Genomic DNA, 18,011 nt, shown 5'->3' with positions numbered 1-18,011 from the left:
CGTTCGGGCGGAGGGTGCAGGTACAGAGGGAGGGGACTGCAGCCGGCGGCAGCGCCCGGCCCAGGGACAGGTGCCACGGAAGGGGAGGGACAGTGGGCGCGACGTCCCCGGGCGGAGGAGGAGGAGGAGGAGAGGGCGCCATGGCCCCGCGCGGGCGCTGCCGGTGGGCGCTGCTGCTGGCCTGGCTGCCGGCCGGTGAGTGCGGCCCGGGGCTTACGGCCCCCTCCGGGCCCCCGGCCCGCCCTGCCCCGGGACAGCCCCGCGGCGCAGGGGCCGGGACTTGGGAGGCACCCTCGGGTTTCGCCCTCGGTTAAGGTGCCGCGGGGTCGGGGGAGCGGCGGCGGCCCCGCGGTGAGGGGAAAGGGCGGCCCGGTCCAGGCGGGCGCTGTTCCCCCCCGGTGCCCTTTCCCGCCCGCGGGGCTCTCCCGAGCTCGGTACGAAGCCGTGCGGAGACGAGTTTCGCTCCCCGGAGGTGCGGCTGACCTCTCTCCCGGGAGGAAGTGGCCTCCTGCTTCCTGGCAGCCTCCAGTATCGGTCGCATGCTGCCAGCTCGGCTGGGACCCGGGCGCTGGGCACGGACACGGGGGGCATCCCCCTCGGCCTCTCGCAAGCGCCCAGCCCAGCTTTTGCCGCTGGCTCAGCAGCCACAACCTCTTGAGGATTTCTGGGGTAGCTGCAGTGCTGCTGCACCTGCTGAGCACCTGCTCGAGTCGGGGGCAGGAGCTCGCCTCCCTGCCCACGGGCAGCCTTCAGCCAGCAGAGTTCTCTCTGTCAAACTTTGCGGGCTACTTGACTTCTAACCTCCTCTTGGAAATAAAGCGATCATTTCGCTTCTTGGATGCCTGGGTCTTGGCTGATAATCTGGCTTTAAATACTGAAGTTCGGTTTTTCACGGAGAGCCAGTGAAGGAAACAAAAAAGAATGGAGGGTATGCTTGTTTATTGTCTTGCTTGACAGCTGTGTTCCTGGAAGATGCTCTAGCCAAAACTTGGCCACTCTGGGTCCAGAGGTTCGTGTCTTCACTGCAAACCATAGATGTAGCCAAAATTTTCTAGTTTGATGGTGTCCATATTTGTTCTTTCCAACCAGGATAAGAAAGATAGTATCCTGCAGTGGAGTAATGCAGTCCAGCCTTAATTTCACAACTTTTCAGTTTTCTTGGAGGTTAATGGGAAACACTGGACATGCAGCAACATCTTACTGTTTGCTGGGGAGGAACAGTAGGTTTTCAGCCTCTTTAGAAAATAAGGAAGTTGCCCTTCAACTGTGGCTGTTTTGAAGAACAGAGTGAGTGAGAAGCACCCCTTCCATAAAGAGATGTGGGTTTTGTTAGTAAAAAGCACACAGTGATTTTGAATGTTTTATTCTTGTCAGAGAGATGCTGTTGTAGGAAATCCATGGAAAACATTCTGTTCCCATGAGCCTTGACAAGTCATAATTCATATGGGGTCTCATTTAATTGACACTGAGATCAAGGTTTTGCTGATCTTGAGAGTTTGAATTGGTTTCTTGTGATTTTCTGCAATAAGACCCTAGAGTCAGCTATTTCACAATGAAAGCTGAAACAAGATGTGTTGAACTACAGTGCTTTTAAATAAGAGCAGCTGTAGCTACCTGTCAGTGGTCTGGACCTTGCCATGCTACAGCATTGTAATAAACTTGTTTTATCTAGAGGCTTGCACAGCTGCTGGTTTTTTTGTGTTTAAGTGCATGTGCGTATATCTTATTTTCCAGAAAAGCCTTGGATTCAGGGGTTTCCCTGGCCCTCTCTGTTTGTGTGGTATTCTTAAGGCAAATGAGTTTGCTCTGCCTGTGCTTTCAGTTGGCTGACGAGGAGTGCCATTTCAAACCAGAAACTGAGCAAGTACTACATTGACAATACCCTACTGCAGAATGACTTGTTGAGACAGCATGCACCTCTGCAGCATCTTCTCCAGTGTGGAAACTGTATGAGCTTGTATTTGCCTGGAATGTAGTGTGGAGGTGGCAGCCTAAGAGGACACTGAATGATGCTTTACGAAGAATGGTGTTTGCAGTTGTGGTCCAGATGTTACTACATAGTAGTACCAACTTGTTCTCTTGCTCTCATCCTGAAAACATGGACTAGAAGGGAAATCTTTGAATATATGATAAAAATCGAGTGTTGGTTCATGGAGACCTGTACAGTTGGTACCTTCAAGCATCCCACTTCCTGACTTTTCTGCTGTCATGCTCCACAGCTAAGAAGCAACTAGTACAGTGCTGAAATCCCTGCCTGGTTCTCTGGCATATATTCCAAAGAGGTCATCCCACACTTGGCCTTCACTGTTTGTATTCCCTTATCAAAGGCAACTGGTGGTAACTTTGCTATTGTTAACGACAAGCACAACTTACTGTACTATCAAGGTTTAAATAAGATAAACCTGTTTCTGGAGTATAGCTGAACTATGGCATAGCTTATGAGAAACTTTGTAAAATCTCCCTGAGTGTGTGCAGCTGCTTGGATGGAAAGTGCTGTGGAGGTTGTTAGGTTGAGTACATAACAAATACATAATGATAGCTTCATTTAAAAGGATAAAAGGTGGTAATTGCTGTGTGCTGTTCTGAAGTGGTGATAAACAATTAACTACAGTGCTACAACCTGAGAGTTGTATTGTCTTAATCTTGGTCACCACTAGATAACATTCTGATGAGTGTCTGAGCAAGACCTTGATAAAATTCTTTTGGTGTTTATACAAACACATGGTCCTGCAAAACTTTTCTGATTAGGATTAAAAGCCGAGGGAGTCCTGTCCCGTGTGCTTCTGGGACAGTTTTCCCCATGCAGAAGGAGAGCACGGAGTGATGTGTTTCATAATGGCTACTCATGCTTTGGAGAAAATAATTAAGGTGGGCCAATGAAGCTTTCTTGTGTCAGGGAAAGATGGGGCCATGTTCTAACCAGGATTTGTAACCCTGGATAACTTCACCAGAGGGGCTGGGAGGTCTGTATGTGCAGATCCTGGATGGGGCCAAAGGAGATGTACTTGGGCCATTGGTGTGGTGCAGATGATGTGATAGGAGGCCTGGGGAGTCTGTGGGCTGACGGCCTCCTGTGTTCTTGTTTGCAGGCTGCCTCTCTCTCCTGGTGACAGTGCAGGATGTTGAGCGTTACACCACCTTATTTGCCACTGTCATCCTCAAGTGTGACTACAGCACCTCGGCACAGCTGCAGGACGTGGTGGTGACCTGGCGCTTCAAATCCTTCTGCAAGGACCCCATCTTTGACTACTACTCAGCCTGTAAGTGTCAGGCTTGTCTTCCAAGGAATCCCCCTTCAAGTGGGAAGAAAGGGGAAAGTAGATTCATTGGGGTAGTACAGGCTTTTGACCCCTTCCTATGCAAAAACCAGGTGGTGACATTTCCCTGCACTCCAAGGAAATGCAGGTCATGTCTGTGATTTCCTTTGAAATGTCAAGGCCTTATGAGATTGTAGAAATCCCATCTAAAGCAGCTCTTTTGTCCTCTTTGTCATCAACTCAGAATACAGGGCAGTTCAGCTATGGTTGACACAAGCCAATCTTGGTAGCCCCATCTTATGCTTCAGCATGTTTGAAAGCAAGGGCTCTGCAACAAGTGGGCTTAAGGATTCCATGGGAGACCTGTGCTTGGAGCTGGATACCTGTGACCAGGTGTTACTGATTTTAGGAAGTAGAAGAAACACATGCTTTTTGAAGAGCATGAAGGCTTCTAAGTAATAACATTTAGTAGTGGTGGGAGTGGGAGCACTTAATGTGTTGACATTCTGTTGCAGGCAGTCTTAATTCAGGGGTGTTTAATATGGTACATAAACTGTATCCCAGGATAACCACTTGGTCCAAAAAGGTTATTATTCCTCTACATTTAGTGTTGGTGTGGCCTCACTTGGAGTATTATATGTGGTTCTCTGTCCCAGGATTTAAGGATATTGAGGTACTTAAATGCATCTAGAGGAGGGCAACAATGGTGATTGATAGAAGGCCTGGAAGACACATCCTGTGAGGAGCAGCTAAGAACTTTGGGCTTGTCTAGTTCAGGAAAAAGGAGACTGAGGGGTGGCATCATTGCTCTCTACAGCTTCTTGAGAAGGGGAAGTGAAAAGAGAGGTGCTGATTTTCTCTCCCTGGTATCCAGTGATAGGATGTGTAGGAATGGCTCAGTACTACATCATTTGTATGCTACTTTACATTTTAGTCAATCCTGATATGATCAGACAGTTGGACTTGATAACCTTTGTATGTCCCTGCCAACTGAACTATTCTGCTCTGTTCTGTTGTTTGTAAACCCTGCAGAATGTTTAGGTAGCCAGCCATAGCATAACTGTACACTTAGAACTGAGCTCACAGTGGGTACTTGGTGCCCAAACTCTCCCTTGTGCAGTCTGGATGGGCTGGGTAGGCATGCTACCAAGTGCTCTACAGCCTAGTCCCCAAGCAGGTGGGTCCCTGGCTCAGCTGATCCCAGCGAAATGTGAGTGATTTTAGCCCAGGCTCAAGCTAATAGTCCCCAAAAGGGACTTCATGCTCCATTTTAGGTATAGCAGTGGAAGAGCCTTTGACAAGCTTTGTCCTCATCTCTCTTCACTGTGAGCTCTTCACAGAAAATGCTGACTGAATCAGCCATCTCCCCAAACCTCAGCTCCTAAATACTTGGAAATTCAATGTTGGTTTATGATGCGAGTCTGTCAAAAAAGTATTGTACAGAAATTGCCTCTAGTTCTCCAGTAATTCTCTTGTGTCTTTACATTTAATTCTTAGCTGGAATCACATGATGGATTATTTTCTGTCTTTATGAGCTATACAATATGTAATGGGATACAGGAGGGAAAGGGATACAATCCATAGAGCAGTTCACATATGTCTGGAGATTTTGTTTGGTAGATAAACACCCTTTTGTTTTAGTTCTAGTACTCCTGGGTGTTTTATGACTTTCCTTTCAGCTTCATACTAGGAGCTGCCTTCCAACCTACTATCATTAGCTTCTTTCTACTTCAGTCATGAGTATGGAAAGGCATCTCCTCTGCAGCTCATGCATTCTCAAAATCTCTGCCATTCCTGTGGCTCTACCTCTGTTTGTTTTTGAGTACTCCAAAGGAACTTACTGGTTTGAAGTCATGGTTTGTATTACTAAACCAAAACAATTGTACACAATGTACTCAAGAATTTCTCTGCTGCTCACAAGAGGATAGAAACTGGTCTTTTGAAATAACTTCTGACATCTCTGATGATATGTGTTTGTAGCATACCAGGCTGGTTTAGCCCTTGGCCAGGACCCCTCTAACGACTGCAATGACAGCCAGCGGAAGGTGCGCATTGTCATCCAGAAATTTGGGCAGAAGGACCCTGTGCTGGGCATCGACTACCAGCAGCGAAAGATCACCATTCAGAACCGTGAGTGACCTCCCAGGCAGGCAGTGAACTCAGGAACTATCCAATATCTGGGTCTGCTAGGTGAAGAGAACATGGTTAATGTCATCTGTAGCTTATATACTGCACATGGTAATGGAATAAGAGCAGTGTCCCCAGCTGGCCTGAGGGTGTTGGAGGCACTACAACCTAAGGCCAAGCTGAGGATGCCAGAGCATTTTGGTGAAGAGCATAACTGAGCTGAGGAGCTCAGAAGCTAGAAAACAGTTCATTCTTCCAAGTACTACATAATTGTCCAGGTGTGTTATGTGCTCCCAGCTGTCCATGGAGCAATAGATACTGCTCCTGCCAGAAGAGCCATTGGGATTGCTGACCTAAGAGGGACAGTGATCTGTATTCCAAAACCAGTAGGGTTGGCTTCCAGCAACACAGAAAACATGGACTGGCAGTGAATGCTCTTTGTAGGAGTTGTCACTTGACCCTAGTGAGATTGTTTGAAGGTGATAGCTATGCTTGGGAAGAGGGGAGATGCAGTACTCTGTGTCTCCTGCAGGCAGAGAGCTCTTTTCAGATGGAGCCTGAACGTGGTGTCTGTCAGCTGCAAATATCCTACTGACCTCTCAGTCCCTCTCCCACAGGAGCAGATCTTGTCATCAGTGAGGTCATGTGGTGGGACCACGGCATGTACTACTGCACTGTGGAAGCACCAGGAGATACCTCAGGTGATGCAGACAAAGAAGTTAAGCTGATTGTTCTCCGTAAGTGCCTGTGCTTTATTGCCAAGATATCTCCTCCTGTTCTTCTCCACCTCAAGACATCTCCAGCAGTGGAGAGGTGCTCAGTGAGCTACCATGGCCAGATATATTAGGATCAATCCTTTTTCTCTCTCCTTTTTCCCCACAGACTGGCTCACAGTACTCCTCATCATTCTTGGTGGCCTTCTCCTCCTTCTGCTGATTGGGATATGCTGGTGCCAGTGCTGCCCCCAGTATTGCTGCTGCCACATCCAGTGTGGCTGCTGTCCAACACGGTGCTGCTGTAATCAGAAAGGTGAGGTTCAAGCAAATGTGCATCCATTTTTGGCTTCTGTCAAGACAAAAGCTTGGCTGGGAGCTTGCTGAGCTCCACTTTCTCTCTTTTGTTCAGCATCCATATAAACTGAGACATTTCTTTGGCCAGTGTGACCTCCATGACCAGCTAATCTGAAATTAGAGGGGGGAATTTGGATACATGGAATCTGTCTTGCTCCTCTGTGTCCAACTGTCAAGTTTTTCCTCACTCACACCTTGTTACCAGCTTCTCTCACACCATCCAAAGCACAATCAGTTCCCTTGTCTGAGTAGCTCGGACTTTCTTTCCTGTCTTGTGGTTCATATGCCTGTGTATGTGAGAAAGGCAAGCAAATGCCTTGGTACTAGTCTCCAAACTAGTATGTTGCTCTGAGAAGAATTTCATAAAAATTGGAAATTTTTTATCTGCACCTTTTCTTCAGAGCTGCTCCTTCTACTAGAAAAAGGTTTTGTTTGGTTTTCTTTGGGGAAGAAAGTGAAAGTGGAGAAAGATGGTCTCTCTGCTGGTCAGCCTTGCAAGTGCATTCTGAAGTTTTGAGGGTCGAAAGAAACTTCGTTGCATTTGCTTTTATCAGTAATAAAATTTCTACAGACGGTATTCTTTTAATAAGGCTAATGTTTGAGTTTTGGCTGTTAATTTCATATAACCTCTGCATTCCTGTAACTGAAACTTGGTTGGCAACAAGTAGACTAATCCCCCTGAACCTCACACAGTCTGACAATAACAAAATACAACAAATAAGTTTATTTATCATTGAAATTACCAGGTTCTTCCGCAGATGCTACAAGGAGAGGATTTATGAAGAAGGAGCTTTGTTTCAGATTTATCTTTACTTTCAAAGCAGCTATTTAGTATAGCTTGGGTGTTAGTAAGCTGTGAGAGTTTTAGATTTAAGTTGAATTTACTTAGCCCTTGCAGAGAGTGAACAGAACATCCCTTTTATTGCTAAACCCAAAACTAAACATTGGAGGCTTTACAGGTTGTCATGTAAAATGTGTAGTGTTGAGGAGGCTGTGGAAATCTGGCAGAAAAATCAGTTTCTGTGAAGGGGGAGAGAGGTGATGGAGATGAGAGACTTACACCTCCAGAATTCCTAGTTCTCAGCAAAAAAGAGGTTCAGAGTTTGTGTAAGCTCCTTTCTGTTTTTCTGTGCTGCAGATTATAGCTCACTCCAGACTGCTGCTGTTATTTCCTGCCTCCTGTTAAAGAGGAGGGATTCTTGTAGGGTTCTCTAAACCTCTCCATGTTCATGAGAGAAGGTACAGACAAGTCCAGCCTCCTTGACTGGATGCTGGATTCTGTGTCTGTAATTTCCATCCAAGATGCCTGCCCTCTTTATCCGTTTTGTAAGGGATCCATGTGCCTGTTCCTCTCCACTAATACACCTTCTCTTTATGACAACCTCCCTCTGACTTACCCTATTGGCACTCCAAGAAATGAACTGGAGGCCTTGCAAAACACAGGAAGATGGATTCAGGGGACATCTTTGAAACAGTGCTGAGGAATAACATTCCACACAGCTGAAGAGAAGGCAGAAATCCTCACCTGCGTAGATCGCAGGGTGAGTGTGGCTGCTTCCTTCCCCATCGTCGGCCACTAGAGGACAGCGTGGATCTGCTGAACAATCACAGGAGCCAGTGAGGCAGGATTATCCTGGGTGCTGTGAATCACACCGTTAACGAGCATGGGTTTGAAGCGAGCAATAAAAGGAGTGCAATGTTTGAGTAATTCAGGATTGATGTACAGAAATATTAGACATGCCCCAGGAGCAAGCCAATTACATTCCCCGTGGAAAGCTCTGAAAAAAGCCCATTGGAGTAAATATACATATGACCTCCTACTGTTCCTATTTGTTCCTTTTCTGCTGTGGACTTCTTCCAGTAATGAAGCAGGGAAAAATAGGATATACTTGCACCTGGGTCTCACTAAGTTGCAAAATATTTTATTTTTATAATTGGCCCAGCAGCTGTTGAAGTCTGTCAAAGGTGAAGAACAGATTTTTCCAGCAGAGAATATCTGGAGGGAGCAACACAACTTTCTGGCAAAATGGGGTAGGAGTTTTGGAATTAGGGTGAATCTGACCTTCCTCAGATAAATATGTTCACTTTAAAAAGATCTGTAACTTCTGTTTGGCAGATGGGAAATCAGAGTATATATTGGATTCAAATTGGAAGGCAGAGTATCTGGGGAAGGAAGAAAGGCTGATGGTAATGAAGGAAGACCAAGGCTAATTCTGGATTTGTTAAGCTGTAGGAAGAGATCAGAAGATGACAGGGACAGGATGACTGTGGTCCTAGTGTCAGCGTTCCTACCTTAAGAGGGAGAATGCTAAGCAGGTGTGCCCACAGGTGCTGGAGCTCTTACTACTCAGGCAAAGACCAAGGTCAAAACCCCAGGACATGCACTCAGCAAGCTCTAGGACATTCTCAAGGTAATAACTAGAGGAATTGGAGAGGGAGAGATAAGACCTTCCCCTTTGGTTTATCCCTTTCCTTTGTATTCCTATTCTCTCATTCTCTAAATTTGAAATGTAAACTGGAAGGATATCCCTTGGGACAAAAAAAAAAAAAAAAAAAAGAACCAAGTTTGACATAAAGTTCTTGGAAGCCGCTACCTCAGACCACACAGCTTTGAGGATACTTAGATTATTAGGATTAAAACCCCTGAAGTTTCCAGCTTGGTAGTTCCCTCTGGTTGAAGCCAGACTGGGGAGGCAAAGGGAGTTTGCAGTGAAGAATCAAGTGGAGCTTCATGAAGTGTGGAGAAAAAGAAGGATGTGTTAAGGGGCATGGTCAGTCCCTCTTTTGCTGCAAGTGGTGCTCTGGATAAGTCCAGTGAAACAGCTGAAGGAGGACATGTTTAGTAACTGGAGTGCTACCTAAAGTGGAAAGCTCAGTCCCAAAGGGCATGCAGTCTAAATGCTGCCTACTGCAGTGAACCCAGGGGACAGAATTAATTGGAGCTTAGCTGTAGCCTGGTTTCTTAAAGAAGCGAATCTTATGCAGTCAACTTGTCTGTCTATCCCTTGTCTCTTTCCCTCCAATAGCTTTTAATTTCATCAGCCAGCTTCAGCCAGATTGATCAGAGGGGTGAAAGTCTCAAAGGCAATTATGTTCCTATCTGTAATGTTTTGTTCATGCCTGACCAGACAGGAGGCTGCAGTAAAAGTCTGTGTCTTCTGAAACTCCAGGAAAGCCATAAAAGAGAAATTTTTAAAGGCACTGTTGCTGAAAAGCTTCAGCTAGTAATAACAGACAAACCAGGCTTTGTAAGGTCAGGGACTTGCAGAATTTACTTGCTTGTATACTTAAGTTTTGATTGTTTGTGGTAGACAAAATTAAGTTTCTCTAAGATGTTTTCAGGTATTCCCCCAAAAGAAGCAGCAGTGAGCTATGGATTGAAGACAAGTGAGCTTGTTTGTGTTGAGAGAATGAGATAGAAATGCTGAAAAAAAGGAAGTGAAATTGGAGTCTGACCCCACTAATAGGGGTCTGGAGTTAGCAGTGGTGGAAACCCTGTGAAAGAGAGAAATTTCCACTGTTTGCTCTTTTGGCACACTGGACATTGCTGTTGAGAATAGGAAATTTAGTTTGTTCACCACTTTGACCACACTGTCTTAGGGGATTTAATTTTAGCAGTCATTCTGAAGTAAATTATGGATTGACAAGAAGAGTGGTCAAAAGACTAGAAAGGGAAAAGCTGAACAGTGCCCCTCTGAGTGCCCTCTTTGTGAAACAGAGAGAAAATGATGGAGCATAGAGTGGAAAATATGATCTGGACAGAACCCTTATAATGGTGGCAAGGAAAGGTCTCATTTAGTGGGAAATTGAAGCCAAAAGAGAAAAGGACCAGTGATGAGGTGAAAGAATTTTGAGAGAGAGAAAATCGTTGCATGTCTTGATATATGAAACATTATTTCTCACCTTTCTGCGACTCTACTCATAAAGACAGGGCAAGTAGAAGTCTTAACTTAGTTATGTGCTGCATACTTAATCATAGTGTAATTTGTTCCCAGTTGTTGGGACTGGAATCAGAATGCTCGGCAGTAAAGCTTTTCTTCTGTTTTAGGTACTTTTTTGAAGATGTACAACTTTGCATTGGAATTTCCTGTGCTCTGATTTACCTTTGTCATAGGGTGAAGAGAGATTTTAATTTTTTGAGCTTCCTGTATCCAAAGGCTACAGCCTGCGAAGCAAAATGGTATGTGATCTGCAAGTTGTGCCCTCTGGACAGGTGCTGTAAGCTTTTTTTTTCTTTTACAGTACTGGAACGGCACCAGTTCATGAAGCGGGCTCAGGCACTTGCGCCTTGGTTATCACCCAACATGTTCTACGGAGCTGGTGACAGGAACTCAAAACTTTCCTCTTACCAGCTGAACCCTCTGCTGCAACAAGGTGAGACCATGGGCATCATTTCAGAGGGAAATCAGGATGAGAAACAGGAAACTTCTTCAGGAAGTTCAGCATTGAGGCTTTAGCCTCTCTACCAGAAAAGAAAGAAGGATATTCCTAGCATGACTGCAAATCCTAGAATGACAGCTCTGCCATATCTGCAGCTCACCATAAACTTGTCTGGGTGCATAAAAACAGTCTGGTATCCTAATTGTCTTACTGGGCTCAGTGCTGGGTGAAGCAGTTTAACACTAACTAAGGTGTATCTGTGCTACACCCCAGGGACTGCAGGGTAAATATACCCAGCTTATCTTGCTTTGTGTGGCAGAGGAGGGTACTGTCTCTTTGTTCTGCTGTGCTGGTCACGGTCAACTCCTTATAGCCAAAACTGACATGACAAGTGAGGTGCAATTTGTTTGAGTTCTTATCAAATGTCTAGTCTTCAAATGATTAAGGGCAAACTGCCTTCTGTGCAGCAGATCTAGCCTGCGTGCAGCAAAAAATGAAGGACTCTTTAATGAACCAGGAAGAATTTTCTTCTCCATTTGTTGCTTATATCTGTACATAGATGTGTGTGTGTATGTGTGCATACATATAAAAATTTCTTTTTCTTATTTTCATTTTCTTTTGCAGTATTTCTTCTGGTTCAATGAAATGCAAAAGGAAACATTATGGTCTTTCTCTGATTATTTTTAAATAAAATATGATATCAGTGCTGTAGGAAAAAGTGTTCCTTTAAATACACAGACTATATTTCCACGTATGCTGGAAGCTTACCTCTGTACTGCCTAAAACATGTTAGATCATGCTGCAGCTTCTTAGTTACTTTGCATCATACTTCATTTGGTCTGGTTGTGGTGCCTGAGACAGCTCTTGCAGTGAAGTGGAGCAGGAGAAGAGAAGCAACTCAGCCAGGATCATGAATGCAGAAGGGCGTTCAGTGTTTTCTCTTGACTTTCTGTGTTCTCCTGTGCTTTTACCCTTAGATGTATCTCTACAGAACAGTCTTGCACTGGTGCAGCCACAAGCCCAGCTTTCCCATAAGAGTGGTGTTCTGGACTATCTGGAGTCTGAAATCCAAAACCTGAATGTGTCCCAGCCACGGGCACCCCCCCACCAGCGGCAGGCTGTGCAGCCCAGCTTGCTGTCCTCGCTGGGCTCTGACATCCTGCCACCTCCTCTTACCGACCACATCTCCTCCATCCATGGCAGCAGCAGCTCCTCACGGCCACAAAGAGCTGCCCGCACCCCCAGGCCCTGGGACTCTGCAGCAGAGGACAGAAGGGAAAACCGGAGGTGGCCCTTGCCTTCCAGTGGGGATTCTCATTCCAGCTACAGCCAGGAGCCCTGGGACAGGCAGAGAGAGGATCATCCTCAGAGGCAGAGGACAGGTGGCTACAATGGCAGGCCCCAGCACTCCAGACGGGATGTGTCACCCCCACGCCAGGCTGAGAGGGGCAAGAACAGCAGCAGCTTCTATCCAGAGGAGACCAAGGAGCGCTCCAGCCACCATCGTGGTGGGAGGCAGGAGCCCGGGGGAAGGCGAGAATATGAGCACCATGCTGGGAGGAGCAATTACTCTGGCCAGAGGCGGCATAGCTACTCCCCCCCCTCTTCTCGCAGGGGCTCGTGGAGCTCCTCAGAGGAGCAGGTCCGTGTCCCGGTGTCAAACCGCAGGCGGAGGAACCGCAGGTCCCGGGAGTGGCCAGAAGAGAAACCCCCCAGTTATCGCTCCTTAGAAATCATCCCAGCTCAGGACAAGAAGCACAAAAGCAGTGCAGGGACCCGCTCGGTGAGTCAGCTGCCTTTGTGCTTTCCCATCTAAGGGAAAAGGTGGGGTTCAGGGATTGAGAGGGAGTGTTTTCTACCTTCTGTAGTCTGTTGTCTTTCAAAAAGAGGCCAAGGAGCACGGAGTGCTCTGCACAGGATGGTTATGAAGAGGCTGCTGAGTACCTGCCTTCTGACAGGCATTGCCTGGATGTTGTGCGTTCAGGGGCAAAATAATAAGTCAAATCCCTGGAAGTGTTCAATGCCAAGTTGGGTGGGGCCCTGAGCAACCTGTCTAGTGGCAGGTGTCCCTGCCCAGGGTGGGGGAGTTGGAACCAGGTGATCTTTAAGGTCCCTTCCAACCCAAGTGATGCTGTGATTCAGTGATTCTGAAATCAGTTATGTCCCCTACAGGGTGACATGTTATATTCCTGTCTCCATCCAGAGGCTTTTGGGATTCTGTGTATATATTGGTGTTAAAATAGATGTTCTGGTACTGACTGGGGAGAAAGCACTTCCAGACTCGGCAGCAGCATCCATCCCTCTGTAACCACCTGTTTTGCAAGTGTTGGTTTATTTCTGATTTCTTTCAAAAAGTGCATAATATTTTTAAGATGGCATGTATGGGAAAACATCCAGGTAAGATGGCTAAAGCTGCATGAAATCAGCTTTAAGGTCATGGGTGGCATGGATGAAAAATGTGCCGTTCTCCAGGCCAGGTAGAAGAGGCTAACTCCCTTGTTGGGACTCCTGAGAGCTCAGCATACATTATGTGGGCAGTGAACAGCTACTGTTCACAGCTCTTCTTGTCAGTTCACGCTGGGATTAGACTTCAGGTAGCAACCTAGGTGTGAAAAGCTTCATATCCAATTGCTAATCTCCAAATTAGACAGTGTATTCCTCCTGAAAAAGTGGAGATTCTTTTAAATCAAAAAATGTTAAGTGTCCCTTATCACACATACGCAGAATTTTACAAGGTGGGAGTATTTTGAGGGGCTGTATGTTGCATATTACCATTTTCCCTTCTGTGTTGTGGAAGGAAGTGTAATTCTGGTTCCAGATGGAATGTGTACATGTATGAATGGTTTTTGTTGTGGTGCTCTGAGCAGGTAGGAAGACATAGGATTTTCATTCATCATTCCTCGTTCCTGAATCTTTTATTTTCTCTTGCAGGACAGAGGAAGTTCCTACAGTGGAAGAAGCATAGTCATTTAATGTCAATACTGGAAGAACTGCGATTCTCACTGGACTCCTCCTAGTTTTTCTACTGTTTAGGCTGGGATGGCTGCTTTTGATTGAACAGACAAACAGCAATAAAACAGATGAAGCAGCTTCCCCTTAGGCTTACAACTCTGAAGAATATTTGTCTAGTGCCATGAAAGCCATACATAACCTATTTTTATTGCTGTGATTTGGAAACTTAGGTTGGGCTAAGTTCTAATGGGCTGAGGTTTGTTGAAAACATTCTAGTAGAAACAGCAGATTTTTTTCACTGAACAGTGTATTCCCAGTCTTTAAAGAGAGATACCAGTTCTCTCTGTTAAGTGTCATGGCACTGCAGGGAGCCCAGTCTGTAGAATGCTGGTGCTTTGCCCACCAGTTACCGGAGGAAGGTTCCAATGTTCACGGAGTTGTAAAGTCACAAGACAGTAGAATAATTTAGATTGGAAGAGGCCTCTGGAGGTCATCTGATCCAGTGCCCTGGGAGCTTTGTGGAGGGAGGCACAACATCTTTCTAAGGCCCTTTGTTGTGCCTCAGAATGTGTAATGTTTGTTGCTTCTGCCTGGCTGCTCAGCATAGCTGGGACAGTTGTGTCCTTTTGTCCCCACTAAGCCTCTCTCCCAAACAGGAGGATCACAGTGTTGGAAGAATGTTGAGTGCCTTAATAAGGTCTCACTGGCATGTCTGCAAATTGCCAGCTTATCTGCTCTTTACTGACTGAAAGAACCTGTTCTACTTTGAGCCTAGACCTTAGTGCCTTAAAAGATACTTGTTCTAGCCTTTCATCCAGACTTGAATTTATTTGTAAACTTAAATTTATCAAGGTTTGTCCTTCCCTACAAGGACTGAGCAAAGTATGACTACTCTTCTTTATACCATGGACCAGAATTTCCTTCAGCTCAAGTAAGCCTGGTTTTGGTGAATATATCTTGCCTAAGCCATGTACTTTTATATTATTTTATATTCTCCCTTTCCTCTCCATGCCATGTATCATATACAGAGGGTGGGATAAAGGGCTCTGGGGAAGTCTTATAGTCACCATTTTTACTTGATCTTTACCCTGCATGTGTGGTGCATCTGATCTGGAGCTGGATTGTAGGATTTCCTCAGTTCTCACCCTGACACTAGAATACAGAATTTCTCCATGCTTTGAGTCCAGTTGTGAAGGAGAACTTGTCATTTCTCCTTGATGAGATTAATCCACTGTTTTAATTTAAAATGTGCTGGAGAAAGAGAAGTTCTGTGGATGCTGGCTGCTTCCACGAGAAGCTGTCTTGCCAGAGGCACTTCTTGGATTTAAGAGACTCTGTGGTTGGCAAGGAGCTTTTGGAGAATCTTGTGAATTTTTTTGTAACCCAGAGGCACTGGAGATTGGCCAGTACCAATGACTGTCTTGCCTAGCTTATTTCCTAGCCTGTCCCACATGGCTTGCTACTTGCTACTGTTACACTTGCTACTGTTTGGTTTTTAATGTCCTGATTACTGATGTGCTTATGCTTTTCCCTGGAGAACGTGGAGAGACTTTCACTTTCTCCACCTCTTTTTTTTGTTTTGTTTTGTTTTGTTTTTGTTTTTTTGTTTTGTTTTGTTTTTTCCTCTGGACAATGATGGGAAACATCACACTTTGAACAAGTGGTTCTAGCTTCCAGTGTAGTTGCTGATCAAACGAGGGCTAGTCAGAGTGCTCATCTTCCTACGGTTTCTTGGCTGAACATGCTTATTTGTAATTCCTGCCTATGGAGATAAAGTAGGAGGACCAAGGACCTTCTCTGGTTGACTTTGTATCAGCACTGGAGGCTTACTTTTTGAAGACAGAGGATCTCTTTCTTACTGTTGATGGCTATCACAAAAATTTAAAAAAAAAAGAGCTAAAAGACTGACTCCAATGTTTGAATTCAAGAAAGGAGGGCTGTAATTAGCATTGTGCTTGTCTGCATTAGGCCCAGACTGAACAATGTGAATTGACCCATGAGTCACATTTGAAATATAGGGGGATTGTGTTTGCAGAACTTGCAAAGCTGGGATCACTCTTGAATCTATCAGCCACGGTCTGTGGATCATTTTTTTCTAATTTTATAACATGCTTAGGATTTTATGAACCACCTTTTTGTATGATGGACTATTTTTATTAGTTAAGAAGCATTTATGATGACTGCAGTGACAGAAAATTATATGGGGCTGCTTCTTCCAAAACTAGCAACCAGTTTACATATTATTAGATATTTACCTTCTGCTGACTTTTAGCAGATTGCCAGGGCCCTGCAGATTCTACCCTTGGAAGCTGAATTGGTAACTTGGAATTTGACTCTTTCCTTGTGCCTCCAATAGGTTCATACATTATACAAGACAACTTTTTCCTGTCCAGCCCAAATGTCCAGGCTTCAGGAAAGGGCTGCCTCTTTCTCCATCAAAGAGTAGAGACTATTTGAGACACACAGTGACATTCCAAGATAGCTGCATGGAAGGAGTTCACTTTGCGTCACATTCAAATGTGTACAAGCCAACACGTATCCAGCAAGTTTTCCCAAGAGTAAGAAGCCACTCACACTGCAAGAAAACCAAGATGACTCTCTCTGTAACAGGAGTAGGTGTTGGAGCTGCTGGAGTATGAGCATGCCAACAGCAGAGGTGGTGCTTTTTTATATCCATCCTATGAAGGAGCCCTCCATCTTTCTTTGTTCCTGTAGTCCCCATAATTGAGCTAGGGTGACTAATTGTAGATTTGTGAACACAATTCACAAATTGTGAGGTCTGAAGGGTTTTATCTATATCATACTTGATTTCCTCTTCAGTGACTTTGTTCATGTTTATAGAAACATTAAACAAAATTCTTCAGGGAAAATTGATTGTATCTCCGTGTTAATTCTGTAACTTCTTAAATTGTGACAGAAGCAGATTGGGTGATCCAGCAGGGAAGCAGAAATGATACCAGGCTTACTGGTCTGCAGACCACTGTGGTTCATAAAGCACCAGTTGGTGGGCTGTGAAATAACGACAGAGGAAATCTATCTTTTTGTGCTTTACAACTGCAAGCAGACAGAAAAGGGGGAAGGAAATAGGCTCTGCCTTAGATGCTTATTTCTGATTTTAATTGGCTATAAATGAAACCCATTGTGGCAGCATTGTACAATACAACGTGGACCCTTTTCCTGTAAGATCACAGGGTCTTTGACTTTTTAAGAGAGAGAGTGAACAGCTCCAATACAACACACTGAAAGAAATAACAGTAGGAAATATCCTAGCCCCATTCTTTTTACATTGCAATTTATTCATGCTTAATTTTTTAGCCATTCCAAAGAGCTGATTTTCATATCTCAGCCCATTTGTGATGGAAAAAGTTGAATATTTCACATATGGAAGGTATTGCTATTCTAGATTTTTGTTCTTCCGTTCATGCCGGAAGAACAAGGAAAATACCTTACCCCCAAGGAATGAATCTTTTGTCGCAGATAAAGCGCTTTCACAGCCACCGGTGTTACCGTGATGTAAAATAATGTAATGAGTAAGTGACCATGCCACGCAGGGCCAGATAAGGTCACCCATGCTACAGTCAGCTGCTTTCTACCTCAGACCAGAGATGCATAAGAGAGATAAAGAATCGTGTTTTTGTTCTTTGGTTAAGAAAGTACTTGCAATATCTGGGTTTCTTGCTTATTTGCAGAGCGCCCTGCCATTCTGGAATGCCATTCCAGGAATGGGGAGCGAGGGCTGCTTCTGTGCAATCATTGATCTGCGGTCTTGGCAAGTGCCTGTTTGGCACTAGAAAGTGCTGAAACGCCCAGCTGCTATCTCTGGGATTGTATTCATGATAGCACTGCCTAAAGTTAGGCTGACTTCAGGACTGGGAACTTGCCTTGTGTGATAACAGCTGCAATGCAAAGCTCTAGCAGTATGAATTGCCACACAGGGCAGCTAAGTCCCTTCTGTTACTACCTCCTGCAGCACATCAGTTTAAAACACCATCTTAGAGCCTCCCATTTGTTGACCTGACATAAGAAAGAAATGACACTTGAGGTTATCTTAAATTAACCCCTCCAAGTAATGACTGTTCATTCCTGTTTCTGCTAAGTTTAATGCCTGTGATGTGCCTTGTGCTGGTCTTCTGAATGTTATTCCAGCTGTAAAAGAAGATGATGCATGTGTAGATTCTCTTCAATGACTGTCTAATGTATAATTGAAATATAAGAGAACTTTCAA

General features: G+C 45.0%; 1 protein-coding gene across 1 annotated transcript; it reads left to right on the top strand.

The window, feature by feature from the left end:
• The first annotated feature begins 83 nt into the window (after window positions 1–83).
• Window positions 84–18,011, top strand: ILDR1 (immunoglobulin like domain containing receptor 1). Its single transcript, XM_058829343.1, has 8 exons — window positions 84–195; window positions 3,090–3,260; window positions 5,238–5,387; window positions 6,002–6,121; window positions 6,267–6,413; window positions 10,697–10,828; window positions 11,812–12,617; window positions 13,766–18,011. The coding sequence occupies exons 1-8, from the start codon at window positions 141–143 to the stop codon at window positions 13,805–13,807; spliced, it is 1,623 nt and encodes a 540-aa protein (XP_058685326.1). The 5' UTR covers window positions 84–140; the 3' UTR covers window positions 13,808–18,011.

The sequence above is a fragment of the Poecile atricapillus genome, chromosome 1 (genome assembly GCF_030490865.1).
Source record: "Poecile atricapillus isolate bPoeAtr1 chromosome 1, bPoeAtr1.hap1, whole genome shotgun sequence".
NCBI lineage: Eukaryota > Metazoa > Chordata > Aves > Passeriformes > Paridae > Poecile > Poecile atricapillus.
The sequence above is the reverse complement of the archived record's forward strand: the minus strand, read 5'-3'. Positions and strand labels throughout refer to the sequence as shown.